The sequence below is a fragment of the Notamacropus eugenii genome, chromosome 2, assembly GCF_028372415.1.
Source record: "Notamacropus eugenii isolate mMacEug1 chromosome 2, mMacEug1.pri_v2, whole genome shotgun sequence".
Lineage (NCBI taxonomy): Eukaryota > Metazoa > Chordata > Mammalia > Diprotodontia > Macropodidae > Notamacropus > Notamacropus eugenii.
The window spans coordinates 375,804,291-375,828,960 of record NC_092873.1 but is presented as its reverse complement, the minus strand read 5'-3'; the positions used below and the strand labels follow the sequence as shown (position 1 = coordinate 375,828,960).

The following is a 24,670-nucleotide window of genomic DNA, read 5'->3' as shown; positions in this document are numbered from 1 at the left end:
GCAGGTGGAAGAATGAAGAGACTTGAAATGTTCTCAACTAGCCCAACTCTCTAGACTTGTGAATGTCAAAATAGAATCGTACCGTATCTGACCTTGAGTTGTTGAATAGGAAAGTAAATTGGATAGAAGGCATGTCAGCCTCTGTTTCTTAAATCACCCCAGACCCAGCCTGTGTAGCTTCCTGGCTTCATCCTGCTCTAAGAAATGGAAGTCATAGAGTAAGGATTCTATCAGAGAACTTTGAAGCGAGGAAGGCCGTCTGTGCCAGAGGAGGAGGCTGGCCCTGGAAGCAGGAGCTGCAGGGGGATTTGCTCATTGTATGCCTTGTCATTACACTTAGGCTTCTTTGCCCAGGATGCTTGTAATTTGAAAACCAGAGTCCTGTGCTGAGCTCCTAGGCCAAAAACATTTTAGCCTGTTCTTTAAAAGATCACTTTGCTACCCACCCTGCTCTTTGGATCTCTTGGTGTAAAGGTGATTCCATAAAATCTCTTGTTGGGGGTAAGTAAGAAGGTTTAGGGGAGAGGGAGATAGAAGGATATTTTCTTTATAAACAAGGAAGCATGCTGGGTGAAAGGAGTAGGAGGTGATGTGCTAGTGTTTTTGTTCTTTTCATCTGGTGCCCATTCCAAAAGTCATTCAAAGAGTTTTCAGTACACTCTGATGCAACAAGCTTCTGGAGAACAGGAACCATGTCCTTTGTCTTTGCAGGTGCCAGAGCTGTGCACTTAGTAGTCTCTTAACATGTGCTTACTGAGTGATTGGACAGACACAGACACACTCTCTCTCTCTCTCTCTCTCTCTCTCTCTCTCTCTCTCTCTCTCTCTCTCTGAAAGTCATCTCTCAGAAATCTGCTGCCACCCCGGGTTGTTGGATTTTTTGCCTTCTTGCTTTCTTTTCCAAACAGGATAATTACTCCTGCACAACTCTCTACACTTTAATTACAGGGGCTGCAGCACAAGTGCCAGTCCCTTACAACAGCACGTAAAGAGCTCTGAAAGCTTCATAGCCGATAAGCATCTCTCTTCGCTGGCTCATGATAGCTCCTAGCACTGGGCGGTCATTGCTGTTGTTTTGCCACTAATTCTCTACAAAGGCAGCAACAAGATTGCAGGACACAGTGAATTGCATAATTTTTTTTTTTTTTTTTTTTTTTTTGCTGGTTTTCTTTCTGGCCAATTTAAAATTTGTCAAAGTCGGTCTTCTTCTGGATCACTGCCCTTTGATATTTCGCGCACTCCATTTGCCACAAACAAGCCGCAGGGCCGCAGTTCATGCTGACTCCAGCAGAAGCAGAGAGGGCTCCATTTATCTTACACTGCCTGCTGAATTCTTACTCATTAACTGGGGGTTCACTGCCTCTTTTTAACCCCCGAATGGCTGTTATCTCTCTAGAGCGACTGGATGGTGGGAAGAGAGAGCATTTGCTCTCAGACATGCATTTGTGGTGAAGGGGACCAGACTGGCTAATGCTGTGGAGATATTCTTTCACTGGAACGAAACACTCTTTGCTCCAACCTTGACCTGGCACCTTTCAGATCAAGGAAAGGAAATAGAGATGAGATTCTCAAATGCTTACTAGTTAATAATTTCATTACACATTTTTTATCATAATTTCCTATGAGACAAACTAGGTGGCACAGTAGAGCACTGGATTTGAAGTCAGGAAGACCTGAGTTCAAATTCTATCTCAGATACTTCCTAGCAATGTGACCTGGGATAAGTCATTTAACCCCTTGTGGCCTCAGTTTCCTCAGCTATAAAATGGGGATAATAACAGCACCTACCTCATAGGGTAGTTGTGAGGACCAAATGAGACAACGTATGTAAAGTGCTTTGCAAACCTTAAAGCGCTATATAAATGCTAGTTATTATTTCTATAATTATTATTAATTTCTATGATTGATGGAGAAAACTGTGTTTAGTCTTGATCAAAATGGCAGACTCATTGGCAGCCAGAAAATACAATTTTCTGCCTGATGCCTGTCAAGCTTACTGTAATGTCTGGCTTCTAGAACAGGGTGTCAGGATGGAAGCAGGACTTGGCCCTACCCACCGGACTGCCTTGTCTAAGGCTCTCTGAGCTTTCATTTCTTGTCCTGCTGACCATATATGAAAATCAAATGAAATAGTACATGTATAACCACTTTGAAAACAATCAGGCACTGATCAAGGGCAAGGGGCTATTGTTAGTGGGTCTTATTCTTATTCCCTTTTACACATGAAGGTGGAGTGAGCCTAAAGGATATGCCATCCATCCCATGGCTGTAAATTGGGTGTGAAGTGCAGAATCCTATGCTAGGACATGGACCCTGCCCCTAAGGATCAAGGGTCCTAGATTTAGAGCTGGAAGAGACCTCAGAGGTCATCAAGCCCCACTCCCTCACCTGCAGATGAGAGGATCAGTGACCTTACCCAAGGTCACCTTGATAACCAGTGTTGGAGATGGAATTTGTACCCAGGGAACTATCCATTGTACCATACTGCCTTAAGGACTTTACAGTCTCTTAGGAAGATGAAACATACACACAGAAAATAAAATGAAAACAATAACAGTACAAAATACCCATATATGCTAGAAGCCCTAGTACAAACTGCATCCAGAAATGTTGATGGGCTGTTGAATCTGAGTGATTTGACATTGACAAGGGTTCCCTAAGAAAACTGGTACCACAGAATGCTTAGGAGATTGGAGGCAGCCACCTTTTGTCCAGATCAGTAATTGATAAAGAAAAAGAGTTAAGTTATACCCTTCTTTACAACATGAATTAATTTCAAAGCCTGAAATGACGATTCTGGCCACCCCCCCTCCCCCGCAGCTTGTCATTCAGCTGATCATTGGGCCCAACAAGAATTATTTTCCTTTAGTAGTTTGAAGTTAATTTCAATAGGAAAATTCAGTTTATTATGAAAAGGGGGAACAAAAGGTAATAGAGACGGATGTTATAAACATGGCCTATGTACTATTATGGCATGTTCCTAGAAGCCACCTCCCTAGCTTTCTGTGTGTTGTCTCCTTTGATGTTAACCAATCAGATCATATGGATAAATAAATGCATCCGGGTTGGCTGAATTCAGAAAACATTCCCAAAAGGGAATGAATAATAATTTACTTTGGAAATTCAACTTCATATGCCCTTTAGAATTTTAATTTAAAAGCAAGAATTCCTTTTGGCACTTGGTTGGGGAGGATGGCTGTGGAAAACTGCTAATTTGTAGGATTTTGACTGTAGCAGGGAGTGTGAAAAACAGTAAACTTTAATTTCTTTTGGAAGTAGAAAGGATTACTTAACTGGAGATTAATCTGAGCCAAAATATTGGTGCTGAGATTATTTTTGTCCCATACCGTCAGATGGGGTATTCCTGTAGGACCACATGTGGCTTCCATCCCAGCTGGCTCAAGGAAGCTAGATATTGTTGGTTACCTTGCCTGGGAAGGGAGCCCCAGTCTCTCTGGGATGCCTGTGTATTTGTGTTCCAGGAGGGCAGTATGTCGAAGTGGGCCGTGTTGCTTTGATTGGCTCTTATGTATCTGTCAACAGTCAGGAGAATCAAAGCACTGATGAAGTCACAGTCCCTTCTATGCAACTGCTGTGATTGGAGGCTTTTTATATCTAATGGCCTCTTGAGAACATGAGAGCTGATGTTCCCTTTTGGGTATTAGTTATCTTCATGTATTCAGAAGAAAAAGTGACAAATCAGTTTTAAAACAACAACAGAATGGTATCCAACATGTTAACACTTATCATGGTTCCTTGCCTTCCCCTCCCTTCTTTCCAAAATAAAAGTTCATTGGAGTTGGGAAACTGTTTATTGGAATCTTGCCCTGTGCTTAATAAATGATTGCTGATTGATTTCCAAGATCTATTGCTCACTCACCTCTGTAGTGACTCCGTTCCCAGGCAGCTGGGTTCTCTTTCACAAGTCTCCTTGGATGCTGCCCACATGGACTGTGCCCCAGAAATATCCAGCACCATCTAATCAACATTACAGTTCTATCTGTTCCCCTAGGGCTCCATTCCCCATAACGTTCTAAACTACAGTACCACTCTCTGACCACCATGCCTCTATTTGTATTGTCTCCCTCTGTTCAAGGTTCTCAACCCTTTTTTGCTCTCCTTACCCCTTAGCTTTCAGAAAAATCTACATAGGCCATTGGCCAAGGCTTGAGTGTCTCATAGCAGGAGCCAGTACTATCCTCTTGGTCCCTGCCCTGACGTAGCTATCATTCTCTCAAATCCACTTAAACTCCTTTTAGCTGTTAATCTGTCAGAAGTATTGTCAGGGATGAGAACAATCTTTTGATATCAGTAAATTCAGGTCCAATCCTTTTCTCACAAGAAACAAAACAGAAAAACAACCCAAAGACCAAACAAAACCAGTTACTTATTATAAGCAAATTGGGGCTCACACAGGAAACAGAACAGAGCTCACTTTCTAGTGTGGGGGAGCCCTAAAGAAAGAGAACTTCTTATTTTCTAGAGTTGTTTTACTAGCAGAAATGACCCAGACATCTGAGTGGTTTTGTTCTGCTGTTGTTATTACTATTATTTTTTGGCCATCTACTTTGCGAGGCAGCAAGTGTTTTGAGATGATCTTTAAGCTGGGTCAGGCTCAAGGGAATAAATTGGATGGGAAAAAAATTATTGAAAATGAAAGTACTGTCTGTTAGGAAGTTGTGAGCAGTGAGGAAATTCCCTAGCTCCTCATCTCTCCTCTTTCCATTCCTGCTGCTGCTGTGTCCCTGATTTCCAGAGCTCCCTTCCTGTGCCGTATCCTTTGATTCTACTTCTCCTCTGTTCTGGAACCATAATCTAATCAACATTACAGTTCTATCTGCTCCCCTAGGGCTCCATTCCCCATAACGTTCTAAACTACAGTACCACTCTCTGACCACCATGCCTCTATTTGTATTGTCTCCCTCTGTTTGAGGTTCTCAACCCTTTTTTGCTCTCCTTACCCCTTAGCTTTCTGAAAATCTTCCTTTAACTCCTATTAAATATGAAAGGAAATAAATTATGCATATACACATAAGAAATAAGAGATGAATTTCAGTAGGATTTCAGACCAAATAGTCTCTTAAAGCTATAGCTTCTTGAAACCCCCTAAGAGTACTCAAACCCCAGGTTGGGATTCCCCTCACTCATTAGAATATAAGCTCTTTGAGAGCAGGAACTATCTTTGCTTTTGTTTTTATACTGTCCCCAATCCTTAGCACAGTAAACATAGTAAGAGCTTGGTAAACACTTTTCCATTCATTTAACTATGCATGCTGATGTCCATGTCCAAGGAGCACCACCTTTTTTGCCCCAGGTTTTTATAGCACGTTGTCCACATGACAATGTGGCAGGCAATACCAACGCTGGGCTTTGATTCAGGCAAGGGTAGGAAAGGACACAGGGTCCTTATTGGATAATGTGGGACATTATGGGGTCGCTTTATCATCCCTTGATTCATCATTTCAGTGCAATCAGAGTAGAAGCAGTAGATGATGTTTATGAGGAGGAAAGGGGAGAGGTGTTTTAGCTCAGTTCTTTATAAAAGTATCAGGACATGCATGCCTCATTCCCATGATTCTTCAGGACCATCTTCTCCATCATCTCTTTAATCAAGAAAGCTTTAGCTGTCTCTGGGCATTTTGGAGGTTATCATCATAGGACCCTGCCAGATCCCCCCAACTCTCACTCCCTGAGACCCTGGTGTGGCGCTCTGCATCACTTTAGGGGAGGAATAGCTAACGAGGGCTTTTAACAGGGCCCAGAATAGTTAATCCAAAGTAATTTCAAAAAGGAAAGAGCACTAATTACCCAAGTACCAGGAAAGGCCTTGCATGAGAAGTGGTGCCAGAGCTTCTCCTTGAGATAGGAAGCCTGTAAGAGTCTCTAAGGTGGTATTCCTGTCATGCAGGGTGGTCTGTGTTAAGGCATGCTGAGATCAGGGACTAGGGAGGAGCTCACTTGAACTGGAATGAGATTTGGAACAACGTGGGCCAGATTGGCAAGGGCAAGACAAGCGTTTTGATAGCTCTGAAAATGTGAGAAGAGGTACCTGTGCTCTGTGGTTTTATTCCCTTGTGTGCAAGCTTTTGTGTTTGTTCGAAATGACTGTACACATGAGCAGTAGAGAACCAGCTGGCCTGGGCCAACATTTTACGTTGAACCTTTGGGTTAAAAATCTCCTGAAAGGATTCCCAGATTCCCTGTGAAAAAATTAACATGCAAAATACATTTATGTTTATTCAGGTGTGCCCCACTTTGAAGAAAAGCACGTATAGGAAAATTTGAATTTATAAAAGCACATACATTGGGAGAGATTATTCCCATTATGTAAGAGTTATTTGCTTTACCAGAGGATTCACAGCAGGAATCCTTTAAATAGCTCTCCTAGGGCATTTAAAAATATTTCATTTATGCAAAGTTGTTCAAGAACACAGAAATTGTATAAAATAAGGCCCACCTTTATATGTGTAGAAACAGGTTCTTTTCTGTTTTCTCCTCCACTATATATAGATCTTTTAAAATAAGGATTTACACTAAAAACCTCACAAAGTATAAACTTCAGTACTTGTTATATACCTTGATTTCAAAGCTTAGAAATTAATTTATTCCTCATCTGAGATGGAATTTAAAGTTAGGGTTGGATGTTCTTGCATAGTCCATCAAAATCAGAATCTTTTGCAAAATGCTTTCTTTCTTTGACAGCAGTAAGTACAGTACCCCAATGTAGACTAGAGCCCCCAGCTCAGCAAGGTAGCATGATTTCTGTAAGGTCACACAGCAACTGGCTGGCCTTTGAGGGTCCTGTGTCCTGGTGCTGCTCCATGCCATGGTGAATTGAGTTACCGTGGAGTGTTAACACTTCTTCTCAGTTTGACATTGATTCAGATCTGCTTCTCTGGGGTAGAGTCCTATTTCAAGAATCAAAACATTAACCTCATCCAGAAGGATGTATTGGATGAAACAGTAGAGGATAGTAGATGGATAAGTAGAACTCTGCCACAACCTCCTAATCCAGGAGAGCTTGAACATTTGCTCAACTTTTGCTCTGTGTTCCACATTTTGCATTTACTTTTAAATTAAACTGAAGGACTGGATTTGTATGGGTGGGAAAGTTTAGGGAGATCAGGGGAATAATGTTTTTTTTCATATTCTCTTTCCTCCCTCTTCTTACCATTCATTCTCATCAGCCTTTGGGAGTAGGATTCTAAAAGAGACTTTTCTCTCCATTGAGTGTTTTGACCCATGCCACCTTTACCATCCCCAATGCACACACAAAACTTGCTTTACTAAAAACCCCGAGGCTCCCAGATCTGGCTGGAAAAGAAAGAAAACCATTCCAAGATATTTAATTGTGCAGGGGGCTTACAGGATTGATCGAGAGCTTAGCTTTTTACAATAGCCCAGTGAATAAGAAATGCTTCTGACAAACGATCAATGATAGGGTAATCACTCTTTATCCCCCTCCTCATTCTTACCTTCTTTCTTTCAGGAGAACAGGGTTCAGAAGTCAAAAATCTTTATAGACGCTGCTTTTAAATTAAGCAGAAAATGGACATTGACATATTTGTTAATCTCCCCTAAATCATTATGGGGCTGGCTGCTTTACTGGTACAAGGAGAAGGTAGTATACAGTATGGAATACAGGAGTATCCTGACTTAAGAGCAACCTTTTATTTTTGGAAAGTAAAATTTATTATTTTTAAAAATCTCTTTTTCTTTAAAAAAAAAAAAAACAAACACCCAACTGAATCTGTTTTTCTTACTTACACTTTTTGGAGATTTCTTTTGTTCTGGCCTTCCTTCCTTCACATTGGTTTGATTGAAATAGGCCACACAGCCCTGGTTCTGCATTTTAGCTGATTGAGGGGGATGTGTAAGAAGACCCCTTGGTCTTCTTCCTAATAAAATTTGAAGTTTTTCCATCTTTGTTTTCTAAAACCTACTTAAATAAGGAACCAGTCATCTCTAAAAAGCCTTAACCTCTGTTCACAGAGCAGCTTGACTAATCACCAATGGATGGTTTAGATTTAGATTCTTCCTATCTGGGTGGGGTCCACATTTTGTCCCTTTTCTGATGTGAAGAACCAGGCTCCTTCAACAGCCTACATCTTCTTCAGCCTTCCATCTCCACAACAGGACCTTGGACAGCAGTCTCCTTGAAAAGTGCTGCCACTTAATGGAAAAGGGTGAAGTTAGGTGTGCCCTCATGCAGGAGGGTGTGAAGTATAAGGAGTTAAGAACTCCTTGTGTGGTTATCAGGGGAAGCCATTCCCTCAGAAGACCTGAAGTCTTCCTTCCCTGTCCCCAGTGACTTGGGAGCAGAAGCAAGCAGATTCCTTCAAGGCCTGCCTAATGAATGGGACCTGGCCCTTGTCTTAGAAATTCCATGGGAGCGTTTGTCTCATCATCAGATACAGCCTTGGAAATGGGCCTCTTCATTAGGTTGCATGATCTGGCTCTTTTCAGTTTTCATGTTTTTGTTTTGTAAAATCAAATTGAAATTATTTTCAGGCCCCATTCTGTATGAGCACAGGTAACTTGGGCTTCCTGTGTCTCAGTTGCCCTCAGGATAAATAGGCAATGCCAGCTGTTTCAAGAGGATTTTAAATGAAAGTCACATCTCAGAAATTGGTAGGACAGTTATCTCAAATTTCCCCTAAGTGGGCTGAGTTCAGATCTGCCAAAATGAATAGGTTTCTCTGCTTCTTGAAAGCTGCTGCAGAATTTACTTCAATCCAACCCATTTCCTATGTTCAGGCTGAGGCTGATAGCACAAGACCATTAATTGCCCTCATGCAGAACAAGAAAGAATTGTTAGTCTTGGACTTTCTTCACCATAGTTTAAAAAGTCATTGATTTTAAGGGGAAAAAAAGTCAACTTTGGGAAACAAAAACCCCACAGAAAAATGAAACCATGTTCTCTGGATCCAACTCTGTTGTGCTACCATTTGTTTATTCATAAAACTGACTTGCTCAGCAGCCCAAGGCTGTTCATGGAATATGATTCATAGTAGCATAAACAACAGGGACTTTTTTTCAGACAGGCATGCTTGAAATAGACTTTTCTCTCATGCATCCCATCACCTGTGGGCATGTATTTATTTGTCAGTTTTGGTGACAAAGTACCTAGGGTCTTCCCTGATGCTGGGAGCTGTCACCTATTGCTCCTTCAGTCGAACTCGTCCTTCCACACTAGGCAAGTGGCTAAATTTTCAGTATTGATTGTAGGCCCCATTCTGAGATTAATTAAGATGAAAAGCACAAACTATCAACACCTCTACTAGGATAGCATTGATTTCTGAGGCTTTCCTCCTTATAGAAGATTCCAAGGCGCTTCACTGTTGGGGTGGTGGGGTGGAGGGCAGGGCAGGGCGGGTCCAGTACTGTTGCATCATAGTACCTTGTGCTTGCAGAGCTCAGGTCTCTGGAGGGGTTGTTAGGCTGTCTGGTGGTTAGAGTGTGTTCCTCTTTTCTTTCTTGGCCCAGTAGCAAGAATGACTATTAATTCTGATCAAGGGTTGACCTAGTGAATAGTAGCTGATACACAAAATTGCCACCAGATATGCTTATCTGGCTTTCATTTTATTGGGTGGTGTTAATTTGAAGTCACTGAAAAAAAAAATGAAGTTGCAAGTTTTCAAATGAGAGATTATTGCCTGCATAGTAACACAAATTTAAGAGTCATTCAGACCAGAATACAATTTGGTGACTGTTCGGGGCAAGACATAAATGGCTTTGACTAAAAAATTCAGGCCACTTCCTCATTCTTCAGCAACATCTGACTGCTACTGTCATGGACAACAACAGAGTCAGTCTGTTCTCCTGAGTTTGGGGAGCACAAGTCTTTGTATTCTGTGTCTCTCTCCGACCCCCAGCATTGTAAGCTCTTCAGGGCATACTTGCTCATTTTTGTCTTTTATGTGCTCAGTGATTAGCACCGTGAATGAGCATAAATGCTTGTAGTTCAGTGGTGCTGTGGCCAAGGCATATCTCCACCAAGGACCAACTGTAGACCTAGTCTAGGGTAACCAAGAGAGCCATCCCCCAAAGAACATCACCCTATTGAATGCCATGGTACAAGAAGGAATTAGTGTTAAGTGATTACTGGAAGATGAGAATAAGTAGTTTCAGATACAGAGGTGATAACTTTGCTGTTGTATCTCCTTGAGAAGACCTAAAGGGCTCTAAGGTTCCAGCTGCTTCATTTAAAGAATATACTCTCTTTGACATTGTAGAAAGAAATGTAAATTCTGCCAAATCTGTAGACCAGATACTGAGCCCAGGGAAAGGAGGCTAGGGTGACTTTGATTTAATGCAGAGAGATTATTCATCATCATGGAGGATGATGGGCAGGTTTCTCTAATTGCAGGCACCCCAGAGCTAAGCCCAGCTGAGCGGAAGGAGTTGGAGAGCAAACTGAAGGAACGGGAAGAATTCCTCATTCCCATTTACCACCAGGTAGCCGTGCAGTTTGCTGACTTGCATGACACACCAGGACGGATGCAGGAAAAGGGTGTCATTAATGTAAGTATGATGGCTGTCTTTCTCCTAACTGTCAGAAACCCATGGATGTGGGTGTCACACAGGTGGCCCACATGCTCATTCCAGAGCAGCAAGATAGAACTGGAACAGTGTCTGCCGAGGGATTTGTCAGGTTGTATGGATTATACAGATCTCACATTCTTTGGCATGGTTCCCCCTTCTACACTGATCATACTCACAAAGCACTTTGTAATTTATGAATTAGCTCCCTATTTTAAAAAGGTGGGAAATTAAGTCATTTCTGCCAACATCAGGGCTGACAGAGCTGATGATGATGATGACGATATTAACAGCTCGTCTTTACATAGGGCTCTAAGGTTTGCAGAGAGCTTTGCAAATACCTCATTTGATCCTCATAGCAACCCTGTGAGGTAGATGCTATTATTATCCCCATTTTACAGATAAGAACACTGAGGCAAACAGGTTAAATGACCTACCCAGGATCACACAGCCAGGAAATGTCAGGATGGATTTGAAACTCAGATCCTCCCGACTCTGGACCCAGCATTCTCTTCACTGTGCCACCTTGCTGCCTTAGCCTCTCATGCTGTAGGATGCCTCGGGGATTGGAGCTTTAGGAAGGCAGCCACTAATTCAGATCTGATCTACATGCAAGGCAGTTCAGCCATATCTTCTCAAAACCAATTACTCATTGTTTGTTTCTCTGGCTGTACAGGCTTTTAGCTGGAATATCTCCACCACATGTCAGTCAAGTGTTTCCTTGGCTCATTGGTGTGCAGAGGGCTACACCTTTCACTCTGTCCTGGGATGAGAGAGGAATGAACTTGGGTTTTCCACTGACGACACAAAGTTGGCTGGCAAGGGTGTGTGTGTGGGGTGATTTGAACTCCTAGTAGGCCATCAATTGCTTCCTCTCTCAGCAGTGGTAACAGGTTCTTGCTCTTTTTTCCCTGGATGTTTATTGGGAGAAGTTCACCACCAACCTCATGTCTTGAGTGTCCTCCTGTGTTGTTAACTGAGAAATAAGACCAGCTCAGGGACTGGAATAGCTTCTCCCTTGATTCACACAGGACATTCTGGACTGGAAGACATCCCGCACCTTCTTCTACTGGCGCCTGAGGCGGCTGCTCCTGGAGGACTTGGTAAAGAAGAAGATTCACACAGCCAACCCAGAACTGACAGACGGCCAGATCCAGGCCATGCTAAGACGCTGGTTTGTGGAGGTGGAGGGAACAGTGAAGGTGAGGAGCTGCCCCAGTCCTAGCCACAAGGGAGGAGGGCAGGGAGCAGTCTTGGGGTCTGCCCTTAAATTCTGCCCTCTCCTTGCACCTGAGGGCAGTGGAAACCTGTCTTCTGTGGCTTCCCCAAGCTTTTCTGCAGGTCCTGGCACAGGAAAGCCAGGGCCTTCAAGAGCAGGACTGAATCCTGCAGACGTTTCTCAGGGAAGTTTTGATGCCTGTGTTCATAACTAAAGGAAATGCTAAATTTCACTCAGAGGTTAGGGGAAAATAAAGAGGGGACTTTTTCCATCAGGTTTACAGACCCCTTGAAATCTACCCTCTGGACGTCCATGGTCCTCAGGTTAAGACCCCTATTCTAGAGGGAATGATGTGGTCTCGAAACCTCTCTTTACATTTTCATGTTGAAACCTGTTACAAATCCTATCTCTTCTGAAGGAATATGTGAACTGGGTGTCCATTTGTTGAGGCTCCAAAGAAAACATTCTTTGTTAAGAGAAGATCTGATTAGAAGGAGGTATGTTTCATTATTCTCTTTATGCTGATTGGCTTACCTCCAAAGGAGTTCTAATCTAGACAGGACTAGGAAACAAGGCACTAAGAGCCTTTGTCCTTTCTTCTGATCCCCTTCCTTTTCTTGGGAAAGTAGAGAATGTACTTAGATACATAGATATAGATATAGCATATATACGTGCACACTTAAGAGCAGATGGTGCCTATGGACTTCTACACAGGTGCTGGGTGTGGGTGTGTGGAGTAACTAAGATTTGTATTGCTCTTGTGTTTGCAGAGCACTTTCCATATATTACACCTGTTTTCATGGCTAGAGTGACTGTCCCTTATTAGAGTTCCTGAAGTTAGCTGACACATTTTCAAGATGTTATGTCTGGAGAGGAGGGGGAGTTGAGAGCTTCTGCTTTAAGCATTAATTAAGGGCATTAGTTAGTGCCCTTAAAATAATTAAGCTGCAGTTACAGAAAAGCTGCTGCGTATAAATATGCCCAGGGTGACCATGGGGAAGTGGGCATTACATGACTCCCAGTTCAGGTTGTGGTCACTCAGGGGGCATCCTAATTGAGTACAACAGTTGTTTCATGTCTACTGGCAGCTTCTACTGCAAGTTGGCATTGAAAGTCAGGCAAGTGTAAAATCGAGGTTGTTCTCAAATGAAGAGTGGCCAGCTAGGTAAATGGAGTGTGTGCCTGTTTCCAGGAAAGGTCTCCCTTGCCTTCCTAGCACATTAGTCACTAATGGAAGAGCATGGCTTCACTAGGCACCAGAAGGGAGCATGATGTGGCAGAGAGGCGCTTCCCATGCTCCCTAGAGCTCTCTCTCTAGGGGCTGGCCATCTGAAGAAAGAGGTTGTTTCGATCTTTCAGCAGTGATGACAAGAAATGCTTGCTGTTTGTTCCTTGGCTGCTTGTGTTGAAGTAAAATACAGAGGGCACCACCAGCCCCCTAGTTTATGAGTTCAGGGTTCAAGGACATGGAAGCCAGGGTAGCCAGAGCATGAAGGCCCCTTGGGAGAGGAGATAAGGGAAATGAGGGTACTTTGTGTAGTCTCCATCTTCCATTATTCTCATCTACATCTGTGAGATGCTGAAGTAATCTAAATCTCCCCATCTAGTGGGTTTGGGCCAGAACTTAAGTTGAAGTCTACCCAAAGGGAAGAGAAAAGGTCCTAGGAGATAGGCAGGGGATAGTCAGACAGAAGCAGGACCAAGAAAGGACAAAAGACTGAGTAGTATCAGGGCTAGTGATTGGAACCACCTTCTGCATCCTGCCACCTCAGCAGAAATTGAATATTCAGAGCACCTTTTAGCGGTGGAAGAAGATCTTTAGTGTCCCTTTGAGGATATTTTGGGGATGTTGTAACATGGTTTCTTCTTCCTCAGGAGGAATACGAGAAACTGGCAAGTAATTCTAAATCCCATGTGTTAAGGAATGGCTTTGGGTAATTTTTCCTAAACCTTGTATGATACAAAGTTTGTCTTACGTTCTTTGGACAGTGGTTGGAAAAAAGTCTCCTGCCATAGCAGGCATCGGCTGAGCAGGAGATGCCCAGAGCAGGGCTGGGAAAAGGAGCATTAGGAACAGGCCAGCACCTTAGGGGCCTTCGTGGTTGGCTCTTCCTAGACTTTCCCCATCCCCAGTCTTTGTTTAGTGACAGACAATTTGAAAATGCACTGACACTCAAATGGAACAGTTTAACTTTTTAGTTTTCCTTTGAGGAGTCTGTTACAGTGAGTGATGGCATTATTTGAATGTCCTGGTGCTGTGAAGGTCACATTTATTATTGTTAGCTGCTCTCTTTCCTTATTACTTGCAGTGAGATGCTGCCATTCCTAATTATTGAAAACTCATTTTCAAAATGGATAACACACCCATTATCTCCTTTGCTTTTCAGCAATAGAATAGCTTGGTGTGGTACTTACTCCCATTTCACAGAAAGGTCATTTGCCCAAGGACACATGATGACAGCTGGACCTAGGACTAGCTCTTCTTTCTGCTATGTGATCCCACATTAGAGTTAAGAAAAAAGTGAATCTATCAAGATTATCTATGGACTAAGACCATAGAATTCCTTTTTGTCCAGATGACTGCCCATTTGCCTTATTTCAGCTTCTGTCTGGAAAGTAAAAGGGATCAAATGGTTCTTGGGGCACCTAGTAAAGGCTTGGGTTATTGTGTCATTGTCCTTAGAAACTGGTGTGGGGGTAAAGATTAGGGTAAATGCAGGAGCTCATTGCACGGAGTGATTAGAACCATGTCAGGTAAATTGACAAGAGAAGAGAGCCTCTTCCATCCCACTCCTGCATCTCTCTCCTGCTGGCTTTCACACCCTTACTTCAACATTTGCAAAGAAACTATTTGCATATTTTGGGGCAAATCATTTCCCCTCCCCAATACTAATTTCATTACTGTAAAATGTAAGGGGAAGGCCCATTTTATGATTCTAAATTTCAGTCATTAGGGAAGAAGGGCCAAGTACCCCTTGTGTTGGAATTACTGGCATAGTAGTACTTATCATGTAACATCCTGGACTTAGGCATTAACTTAGCCCGGAGAGCTTATCAGCTATCCGGTTTAAGTAATACTTGGAATGAAACTTTCTAAATAGTTCATTTAGATTTAATAAGATATACTAATGGCTACAACAATTAGTGAGTGTTCTAAAAGATACTTATCTGTTCCTGCACAAAGAGATAGCTTCAGATAAGTGTCTATTCAACATTTGTAGGTCCTTTTGGGATTATTTTTAGTAATTCATTGATATTTCACTAGTATTAAAAGGGCTGAAAAAAATTAATAAAACAATCTCTGTCCCAAGACCTTGTATTACGGGGCCTGACAGCTGCCATGTAGCTAATGACCTACTGTTTATTCCTGCTGTCCTCTGTCCTCCCATCAGGATATTCACTTGCCTTTAAATTGGCATTGAGAATAGTCTTTACATGTCAGACCTGGAAGAGGCCTTAGATGCAATCTAGTCCAACAACCGTATTTTATAGAAGAGGAAACTGAGACCCAGAGGTGAAATGTCCTCCACAGACACATGTTGATAGACCAGAAACCATACTCCAGGTGTTCTGCCTCCCAAGTCCAGTGCTCTCCCACACCACCCTGTCTCCTCTGCAGATGGGATCAGAACTGGCTTTCCACCCAGGGCCAAAACAAGTAGCTCATTCAATAGGGAAATAATTTAATCCGATATTTGTTGTCAACACACCAAAAAAAAAAAAAAAATGTTTCTGCCGAATGTTTGCAGTTTGGAGCTGTGCTTGACCCTACTTCTGAGTGGGTTTTCAGCTTTCCTTCTCCATAAGAATGGAAAACTGATGTTCACCACAGACCCAGCTTGTGTCTTTCTTCAAGCAGAGGGGTATGTGAGATCACTTTTTGGTCACTGTTGAAATGAAATTTATTAAGACTGTTGCTTCTGGGACATTGGCCAGGAAATGAAGTTAGATTTTGTCATCTTGGCAGTGAAGATCCAACCAACCATGTGCAGTGATTACCTCCTTTTTAAAACATGATGCTGATGTTTTACCAAAGGGAACCTTAGAGGAATAACTCAATGTATATTATAATTCTGTTTCTGAGTTTGGTTTTGTTTGTTTTTTTTTTTCCTAAAGAAAAATGTCTAAATTAAACACAACACTCTGGGGTTGTGAAAGGGGAAGAAAGAACAGTTTTCTCTAGAGGGCAGCAAGCTTTCTAAGGTAGTGCCTGAGCATCTTTAGAAGCGGGCATCTCGTTAGCTAATACATTACACCAATCAAGAAGAGTTATCTTAAGCCACAATTAATCTGTTCCCTGGCATATGTTGATAGGAAAGCATCATGCTGTTACTTAATTAAAAGCAAACGGATTAAAAATGATTAATAAGAGTATTAAATATTCTCCTAGACTAAAAGCTTTGGGATTGTTGGGTAAACCTAACTCTTCTCAGGTCTGAAACTGAAGAAGCATTTACTGATTTTTTTTCCTCCCATGAAATCTCCATAAGTATTTGGCTTTGTATGCAGGGGCCAGACGCTGGAATCCCAGAGCAGTGGGGCAAAAAAGAAGGAAGTCTGAAGGACTTGTGATGGAAATGTGGTGGTTTCAGTGACAGCATGTAGGTGGGGTATCAAGATATCAGAAGTTGTGTTTATAAATCGTGAGGCAGCTTGGGAAGTGATGTTAAGAAGTGTAGAAAAGAGGGATCAAACAGCAGTCAGGTGTTAGGGACTCTTGTGTGCAGATCACTTTCCCATAGGTGCTAAGGAAGAGAGAAAATCCAGCAAGATAGTTCCAGCCCTCAGGGAGTTTACAGCTCAGTAGGAACATACGTGTGTGTGTGTGTGTGTGTGTGTGTGTGGTTTTCATACACAGAAAGTACGTCATTAGAGAGCTGGAGAATAAAGTGTCCTCTCAGGTTCCAGGAAGATCATTATCAGCCAGGAAAATCACAGAAAGCTCCATGAGAGAAGAGGAAGGGTTTCAGCAAAGGAAGATGGAGGAAGGCGAGCATTCTGTGTGTAAGGATATGAATGAAGTAGCTTTTCAAAGGCTGGAGAATTAAGTCTGCACTTCTGAGAGTGGAGGTGGCTTCACTTTTGTATCTGAAGGGCCCAGCGCTGGGCGTATTGCAGCTACTAAGTGTTTGTTGACTAGCTGGGAATAATCATATAAGGAATACCTTGAAAGGTAAGTTGGGGTCAGTGTGTGGAGGGCCTTGAGTGATGGTCAGAGAAGACTGAATTCTGCGTTAGAGGCAATAGAAAACTACAGAAGTGATGTGGTTCCTCAGTCTGTGCTTGAGGAAGAGCCCCTAGGGTCAGTAAGGTGGAGGCAGAGCACATTGAGCCTGAGGTCAAGAGCCCCGGACTCATCCCCCCTCATCTGCAGAGTGGGGAGAATCCCTAGCCTGCCTTCCTCCCCAGGGTGGTGTGAGGTTCCAGTGTGAGAATATATTTTCATATACATACTCTGAAAACCTTGAAATGCTTCAACTCCTAGTATGCCAAATCATTTCACCCATCAGAGCCTCAGTTTCTTCCTATATAAAATGAGGATGGTGCTACACCTATGTTATACTTGGCTTAGGGTTTTTGTGAAAATTGAATGAGTTTATGTCAATAAAACATTCTGTAACCATAGTCGCAGGAGTTATATGAAGTAAAGTAAGCTGTAATGCTGTAACTACTGTCATGTTGTAAGGGCAGAGGAGCCGAATAGCTTGTATTAAGGTCCTGCCCAGAAAACATTAAAGGGAGCATCAGGAAATGTACAGATTTTTGACCTCAAAGAGACAGACCTGGGTTCCAGTCCTGCCTCTGACACAGACTGACTACAGGCAAGTTGTTGAACCTGTTAGTGATAGGAGCTCTCTGAGGATAAGTTGCAGAAAAGGTGTTAACTACCTTGGTAGAAGAAGATTCCTCATCCCAGAATTCCCTATATCAGTGAAATCACAGGCCCAGTGCTATCATTATCCCTGTGTTAAGAAAAAAAAACCCAAGTCTTTTCACACCTATTATCTGCTAGTTCTACACTATTCCTGGACCGTAAGACAGTTGCTTTTAGCCCCATTTCTCAAAACCGGTTTAAGTGACAACTAAAATCATGGGGTCATCAGCAGGACTGCTCTGTCTCTATCATGATTACACTGCCATAAGGTTCAGGCAGTTTAGACAGTATCTGTAAAAAACAAACAAAGAAGTTTCCTTAATGATTTTTTTTTTTGATTGGAAGAAACTGACATGAAGTTGAAATGACAGCACTGATTTTAGGGTATCCCAAGCTGTGTATAAAACGTTGACTTAAAGACCTGTGGAACACCTACAGTTTCAGAGGCTGTCTGAGATGAATGGTGACACCTTTGGAATGTTTTGGAAGTTTAGAATAATTGTGAGACATAATTTAAATACAAACACACATAGCATGCTACTTTCCAGCCACTGGAGATGGGAGTGAGGGCTAGATAAGGAACTATTTCTTTTAAGAAAAGAACAATATTCCCCAATTGATAAATGGTCAAAGGATATGAACAGGCAATTTTCAGAGGAAGAAATTAAAGATATCTATAATCATATGAAAAAATGCTCTAAATCACTATTGGTTAGAGAGATGCAAATCAAAACAACTCTGAGGTACCACATCACACCTATAAGATTGGCAAACATGACAGAACAAGAAAATGATAAATGCTGGAGAGGATGTGGGAAAGTTGGAACACTAATTCATTGTTGGTGGAGCTGCGAGCGCATCCAACCATTCTGGAGAGCAATTTGAAACTATGCCCAAAGGGCTACAAAAATGTGCATACCCTTTGACCCAGCAATATCGCTACTAGGACTATATCCCCAAGAGATCATAAAAATGGGAAAGGGTCCCACATGTACAAAAATATTTATAGCAGCACTCTATGTAGTTGCCAAAAACTGGAAGTCAAGGGGATGTCCATCAATTGGGGAATGGCTGAATAAATTATGGTATATGAATGTAATGGAGTACTATTGTGCCATAAGAAATGATGAACAAGAAGACTTCAGAGAGGCCTGGAAGGACTTATATGACCTGATGCTGAGTGAAAGGAGCAGAACCAGGAGAACTTTATGCACAGCAACGACCACAGTGTGTGAGAGTTTTTTCTGGTAGACTTAGATTTTTGTAATAACACAAGAACTTCTTACCAAAAAAAAAAATCCCAATGGAGGATCTCAAGGCAAAATGCCTGCCACACTCAGAGAGAGAAATATGGAAGTCACTCACATATTGTAGCAGATCATGTTTGTGTATGTGTATGTATTTGTGTATCATGTTCTGATTTGTTATACGATTTCTTTCATTTATCTTAGTCTGACTACATAGCATGACTATAGTGAAAATATACTCAATAGGAAAGTATATGTAGAATCTATACTGAATTGTATGCAGTCGTGGGGAGGGAGGGGGGTAGTGGGGAGTAGGTGGGGAGGGATAAAATCGCAATTGTATGGCAGTGATTGTTAAACATTACAAAAAAAAAAAAGAACAATAAATAGCCAGCAAACAAATACTCAAGGCCTCAGTTTCTAGTAACTTTTCTCTATGGCCATGGGGTGCTCATGGCAGTGAAGTTAGTATTGGCCTTTGAGTAAAAGTCATAGCCTGCTGTTCAGTGATGACTTATAAGCAGGAGTTTCCCAGCTTCAAAGCCACTGAGATTCACTAAATGCCCCCACCTATTAAATTATAGTGCTTAGCTCATTGTCATTCTGACTTTGACTTCGTTAGTGATAACCGAGAAGGATAGCGCACCTTTAAATGACGAGCTTTGTGTTTAATTACCCAAACAAAATGACATAAATATGAATGAGCCCTAATGGTGGTACTTGGTTTTCCGGAAACCATTAACAAAATGATTCCTAAATGGTTTGTAAAGAAAATGAGAGGAGAAGAGAGCAACGAGAAGGCTATTAGGCTTCTAACACACTCCTGAATTATTATGTAGTCAACTACCTAGCAAATATCCAGCTAAATGATCTTACAAAGAAAAAAGAGTGCAAAGTGGCTTGTTGAGATATTCATGGCTGTAGGTGCCTTGACCTCCTTTGGGACTCTCATCGATACTAAAATGGGTTTTAGATGTCTGACCCAGTAGTGGGCTCCACACTAAAGGCAGGACTCAGAACAGGGGCGGTAACACAGCAAGGTCAGGGCCTGCTGCTGAGAGGATCTTCACTTCAGCCTGAGCCGTGGCCATATTACCCTTGGGACTGGTGAGCGGGTGGGCAGCTGCTGATTTGTCAAGAAGTACTGCTAAGACCCCACAAAAGCCCCAGGGTTGTTTTTTTTTCTCTAATGTTTTTCTCTCACCAGAGAGTAAGCACATTGTGAGTCACTACTGTAAGAAGCATGTGGGCATGGGTGATCTCGGTGGGCAGCTCCAGTCAGCTTTGAATGTGCATCATTTGTGTTTACTAAGAGAAATGAAGGGGGAGTGAGTAAATCATCTTTTGACTTGAGCTAATTGTTTATTACCTCCTGCATCTGTGAAGGGAATCTCCTAGATCTTTGGTGTCATATTTTATATCAACTTGTAGGTAATTGGTAATTAAGCTTCAGGAATGGTAGCAGGGGGAACAGGCATGTTGTGACAGTGCCATCAGTCAGCATGAGTTCAGCAGGGCCCTGTTCCTGGCCTAGAACCTGCTTCCTGACAACCAGCCATTTGTGTGCAGGCCTACGTCTGGGACAACAACAAGGAGCTGGTGGAGTGGCTGGAGAAGCAGCTGACAGAAGAAGACGGTTTTCGTTCAGTGGTTGATGAAAACATCAAGTACATTTCAAGAGATTACATCCTCAAACAGATCCGCAGGTGAGGCCTGGTGGGGGGGCTCCCCTGCAGCAGAAAATGGACAAAACTGCTCCCCAGTTGGTATAAAAAGTTTGCTAACACGGAATGATGACTTGTTAAAGATGCACAGCAACAAAATCTGACAGGAAAGGGGCGGGGCGGGGCGGAATAGGGACTTTTGTCACTTCCCTTGAGCAGTAAAATAAAGGTCTAGAGTGCAAATACCTAGACTTGAATTATAGCTACGTCTCTTTCATCAGTTCATAGGAGCACAATAGGGTTTCTTACGTTGTGTCATCCTGTGACTGTACCAAAGGCTTATTCGTGTGACTGTTCTTGCTTCACACTTGTTAGAGACAGCGCAAAGTTACAGTTTTCCAAATTCACCTTTTGGCTTGGGAGGGAATTGACTGCTGTATCTCATAGGACAGTTGTTTTACAACGATTCTTCTTTTTTTTTTTTAAGTCTTTCCCAAAACTGTCCCCTTAGAACTAGGGGTGATGATTGATCTCTTAGCCTTTGTAAGATTTTCTAAGATGCAGTTACGTAAGAAGCCACGGCCCCCCCCACTCTCATCCCTTCTCTCTCCCTTCGTTAGCTTGGTGCAGGCCAACCCTGAAGTTGCCATGGATTCTATCGTCCATATGACCCAGCACATCTCTCCAACTCAGCGGGCAGAAGTGATGCGGATTCTCTCTACGATGGACTCTCCTTCAACGTAGGAAGAGCTTCCTGCTCTGCCCTGCCCCTGTCTCTACAAAGTAAAAAGGGCCAGAGCTGCCTTTTGTGACTCAGCTGTGACTACTGACCTGAGCACAGAGAATAGATGTAGCACTGGAATGCACAGGGCTTTTTCTATCCCCTTGGACTTTGGTTACCTGGGACATGCTGGGAAGAACCCAAGAGAGATTACCGACATCATTTATTTAACTGAGATGAGAATGCCTCCCTCTTCTGCCACATGGGGAATGAGAAGACAATGAAGGGTATGGATTCATACCATGAGGTCTTACTGAAATGAAGACAAGGTTACTATTCCCTAACCAACCCACCCCAGCCCTTCCCTCCCCCACTCATATCTTGACAGAGGTTCTAGACAGTCAGAGGACCAACCTGCTACCCAACCCCCCCAGCCTTATGAGCCTGTGCCTTCAGTTCAACAGTGGAGGGCTGGGGAGGGGTGAAGCTTATGGTGCCAGCAGCAAGCTTTGGGAAAAGAAGACAGCCCTTTCCCAGGTGATCCCAGCCCATTTGTCCCCCAGGCCCTGGGATTAGAGGGAGTGTCATCCCTAGCCAAAGGGCACCAAGATACTTGTTTAACAAGTAATCAGTGGAGCTTGAAAACTAAGTGTGTTCTTTGGGGAGTTGTAGGCAGTGGTGATCAAGGAAATGGAGCAAGAGTTATCCTTGAAGCAGAGGGTCTTGAACCAGATCCTTTCAGAACAAATGGGTGGAAAACCAGCTGAGCCAAGATTCTGGCTTATCTTGTTGCTCTGTCCTGTCTTGCCTTTGGGATGAACAAGGCCAGCACCTGGTGGAGGCTCTGGGCTTCTGCCAGGGGACTACGTGGGCTGCTAATGCACTGTTACAGCCAGAGGGAAAACCTGCAGTGAAAGTGCCACTTTTTGGATTTAACCTGCCTGCCCTTTGCTGTCTCTAAATGCAAACTCTAGTTGCTTAAGCCACAGAGAAGGGGCTAATTCTGGACTCATTAAGGTACAGGGAGGTCTTTTCTATGAAGCCTGGAGCTTCAGTAGGTGCCTGTACAGTGACCCTCTCCTGTTCCCAGTGCAGTTGTGATTAGCTTTTCTAGTAACGGGCATTCACCACCATTTCTTCAGTTTTCACTTTAGTCCTAGTACCTGGCTTGTCTTCTCCTGTATCTCTCTGCCATCAGGATTGGAAGGAAACGATTGACCAGCAAGTGCTTTCTACCCCCTTAGTGCCCCACCTGTTAAAGTGACTGTCTGTCCCCTTAGCTGTATGTACCCTGGTCACTGGGGATGGCCAGGATTCTCAAGTGCTGGCAAGGCTGTCCAATGAAGCTGGGACACATATGACCTTACTTAGTAGCATTTACAATTCAGTTACGGTGCTGCTGTCTTCTGGGGCCTACTGGGTGGGCCATATAAGGAGGGGTAGAGAAAAAAATATATATATTTTCCACAAGTAACTAATTTAAGAAAAGAACTTAACTCTCCATTATCGTGTGCTCCAGTTAAATAGCATCATTCAGCCAGTCTTAACCTAGCCCAGAAGGTGTTGGAAGCCTGGAAGCAGGGCAGCAGCTGCTTTTTCCTTGAGAGTTAATTGCACCTGGTACTGTTTACAAACAAAGGAAGCCCTAAGACATCTTTTGCCATGCAGTTTTTACAGAAAGCTGCAGTTTTGAGCCTTAACTCTATCGCTGACAGACAGAAAAAGCTCTGACCCTCTCTGGAAATGCAGCCTGCAGACTGGCTAGTTAAGTTTGCATGCCCCCCTCCCCATCCTGAATCAGAAGCTTTCTTTTTAATGCCTAAATCAATCAAATAGAGTGAACTCTGCTAATGGATGTTACCTGGGCTATAAAGGGAAGATTACCAATTTGGGAGACAAGAAGTCCAGCATGACCAAGAAAGGGTCCAAGTGCAGAAAGCCCCCACAGTCATCAGCTTTGGGGGGTTTGACCAGTTAGGAGAAATATATGACTGCCACTACATTTTTCTGCAGTAACTATAGTTCCCTATACCTACAGGCAGTGTTAAATGCTACACCAGTCTTCAGCAATTCTCTTGAACAGCAGCATTGTCTCAGTGATGGTGCAAGTTACTCCTGTGACCACTCTGTTTTATTATAAAGTAGACCCCTTCTTACATATGCCTCCAACTACTGCCCCATTTCAAGTAAAAAGAAGTGAGTAACCGATGCCCACCTCCCTGAGCTGTCCTCTCTGAGCAGTGCCCTGGGCAGGACCTTTCCTTAGGGACAGTATCCAGAAAGTTTCTCAGCCTGTGCAAAGTCAAGTATTCTCATTGTGCTACACAGATACATGCTCACTGAGGCAAGAGGAGGAGAAATGATGTATTGACCAAGTCTTGCTTGAATTGAGATTGTCATATGATCTTTTCATTCTGTTCACAAATCAACATTTACTTGTCTCAGCTAATAACTCAGTGGATGAAGACCCTGAGGTGAACCAGGGGCTTCAGGCAAGCCCCCTCTCCCCGCAGTGTTGATGAAATAAACCTCCCTATTTCTAGCTGAGTCACACCTTGTATTTTATCTCAGTCTCATACTCAAGTCTTCACTTTTCTCTGCTCCATTTTCTGCTGGTGAGAGGGTGTGCTGGGTTGGGAGGGATATCACTAAGAGTGAGCATTGAGAGTTCTGTTGAGGGCCCACACTCAGCTGCTCTTATTCACATAAGGATGCCATAACCTGTGCTAAGCAACTACCCAGTGCAGGGTTACCGTGCTTAGCAGGACACAGCACGAAAGAATAAGCCTGATTTTTTTTTTTTAAGTGTCCTTGTCCAGCCTCAGATTTTACCTTCTGCATCAAATCACCACACACAGGCTCCCGCGTGACAGGGACCACCTCTTTTCAGTCCAAATACAGTTTGTAGAGAATTGAATAAAGAAATGAACTTTCCAGAAAAGGCAGGTGCCATTATATTGAACCTCTTGTCTCCAGGGTATGATTTGACTTGACTTGCCCTGGGGAAGATGAGGTAGGTAGCCTGAAAAGAAGTCCTCTCAGTAAGGCAGCTAGACTAGACAATAGATAGATGGAATGTTAATTTCACCATGCCTCCTTAATTATTATGTCTGCTAAGAATTTGAATATACAATCCCATGTGTGTACTTTAAAAAACCTACTTGAAAAACATTCAACCCCAAAAGTTCATTGTCTTTCTTGACAAGTCTAATTTTCAAGACTGTAGTGAATTCAGAGAGCGTCCTCCTAATACAGTCAATCTAATTAACACTGGGACCAAGTGGCAGATATTAGAGATTTTACAGAGAAGTTTCTTACTCGTTTAGCTAACTGTACACTTGCCTTTTAGCCACATAAGAACTTTAAGCTGCCCCCTTGGATACCAGAAGCTATTTTTCAAAT

The 24,670-nt window shown here is 42.8% G+C and overlaps 1 protein-coding gene across 7 annotated transcripts in view; it reads left to right on the top strand.

Moving 5' to 3' along the window:
* The window catches only part of ACACA (acetyl-CoA carboxylase alpha), a 268,158-nt gene extending 244,343 nt beyond the window's left edge, over positions 1-23,815 (top strand). For 6 of the 7 annotated variants that reach the window (XM_072646950.1, XM_072646948.1, XM_072646949.1 and 3 more), the window contains 4 exons: positions 10,370-10,524; positions 11,574-11,744; positions 20,453-20,589; positions 21,168-23,815. In XM_072646950.1, coding sequence (XP_072503051.1) covers positions 10,370-10,524; positions 11,574-11,744; positions 20,453-20,589; positions 21,168-21,291 — 587 coding nt within the window. In that variant the 3' untranslated portion in view covers positions 21,292-23,815. The remainder of the gene's footprint in view (positions 1-10,369; positions 10,525-11,573; positions 11,745-20,452; positions 20,590-21,167) is intronic. The other variant, XM_072646952.1, reaches the window with a different exon arrangement.
* The last annotated feature ends 855 nt before the right edge of the window (positions 23,816-24,670 follow it).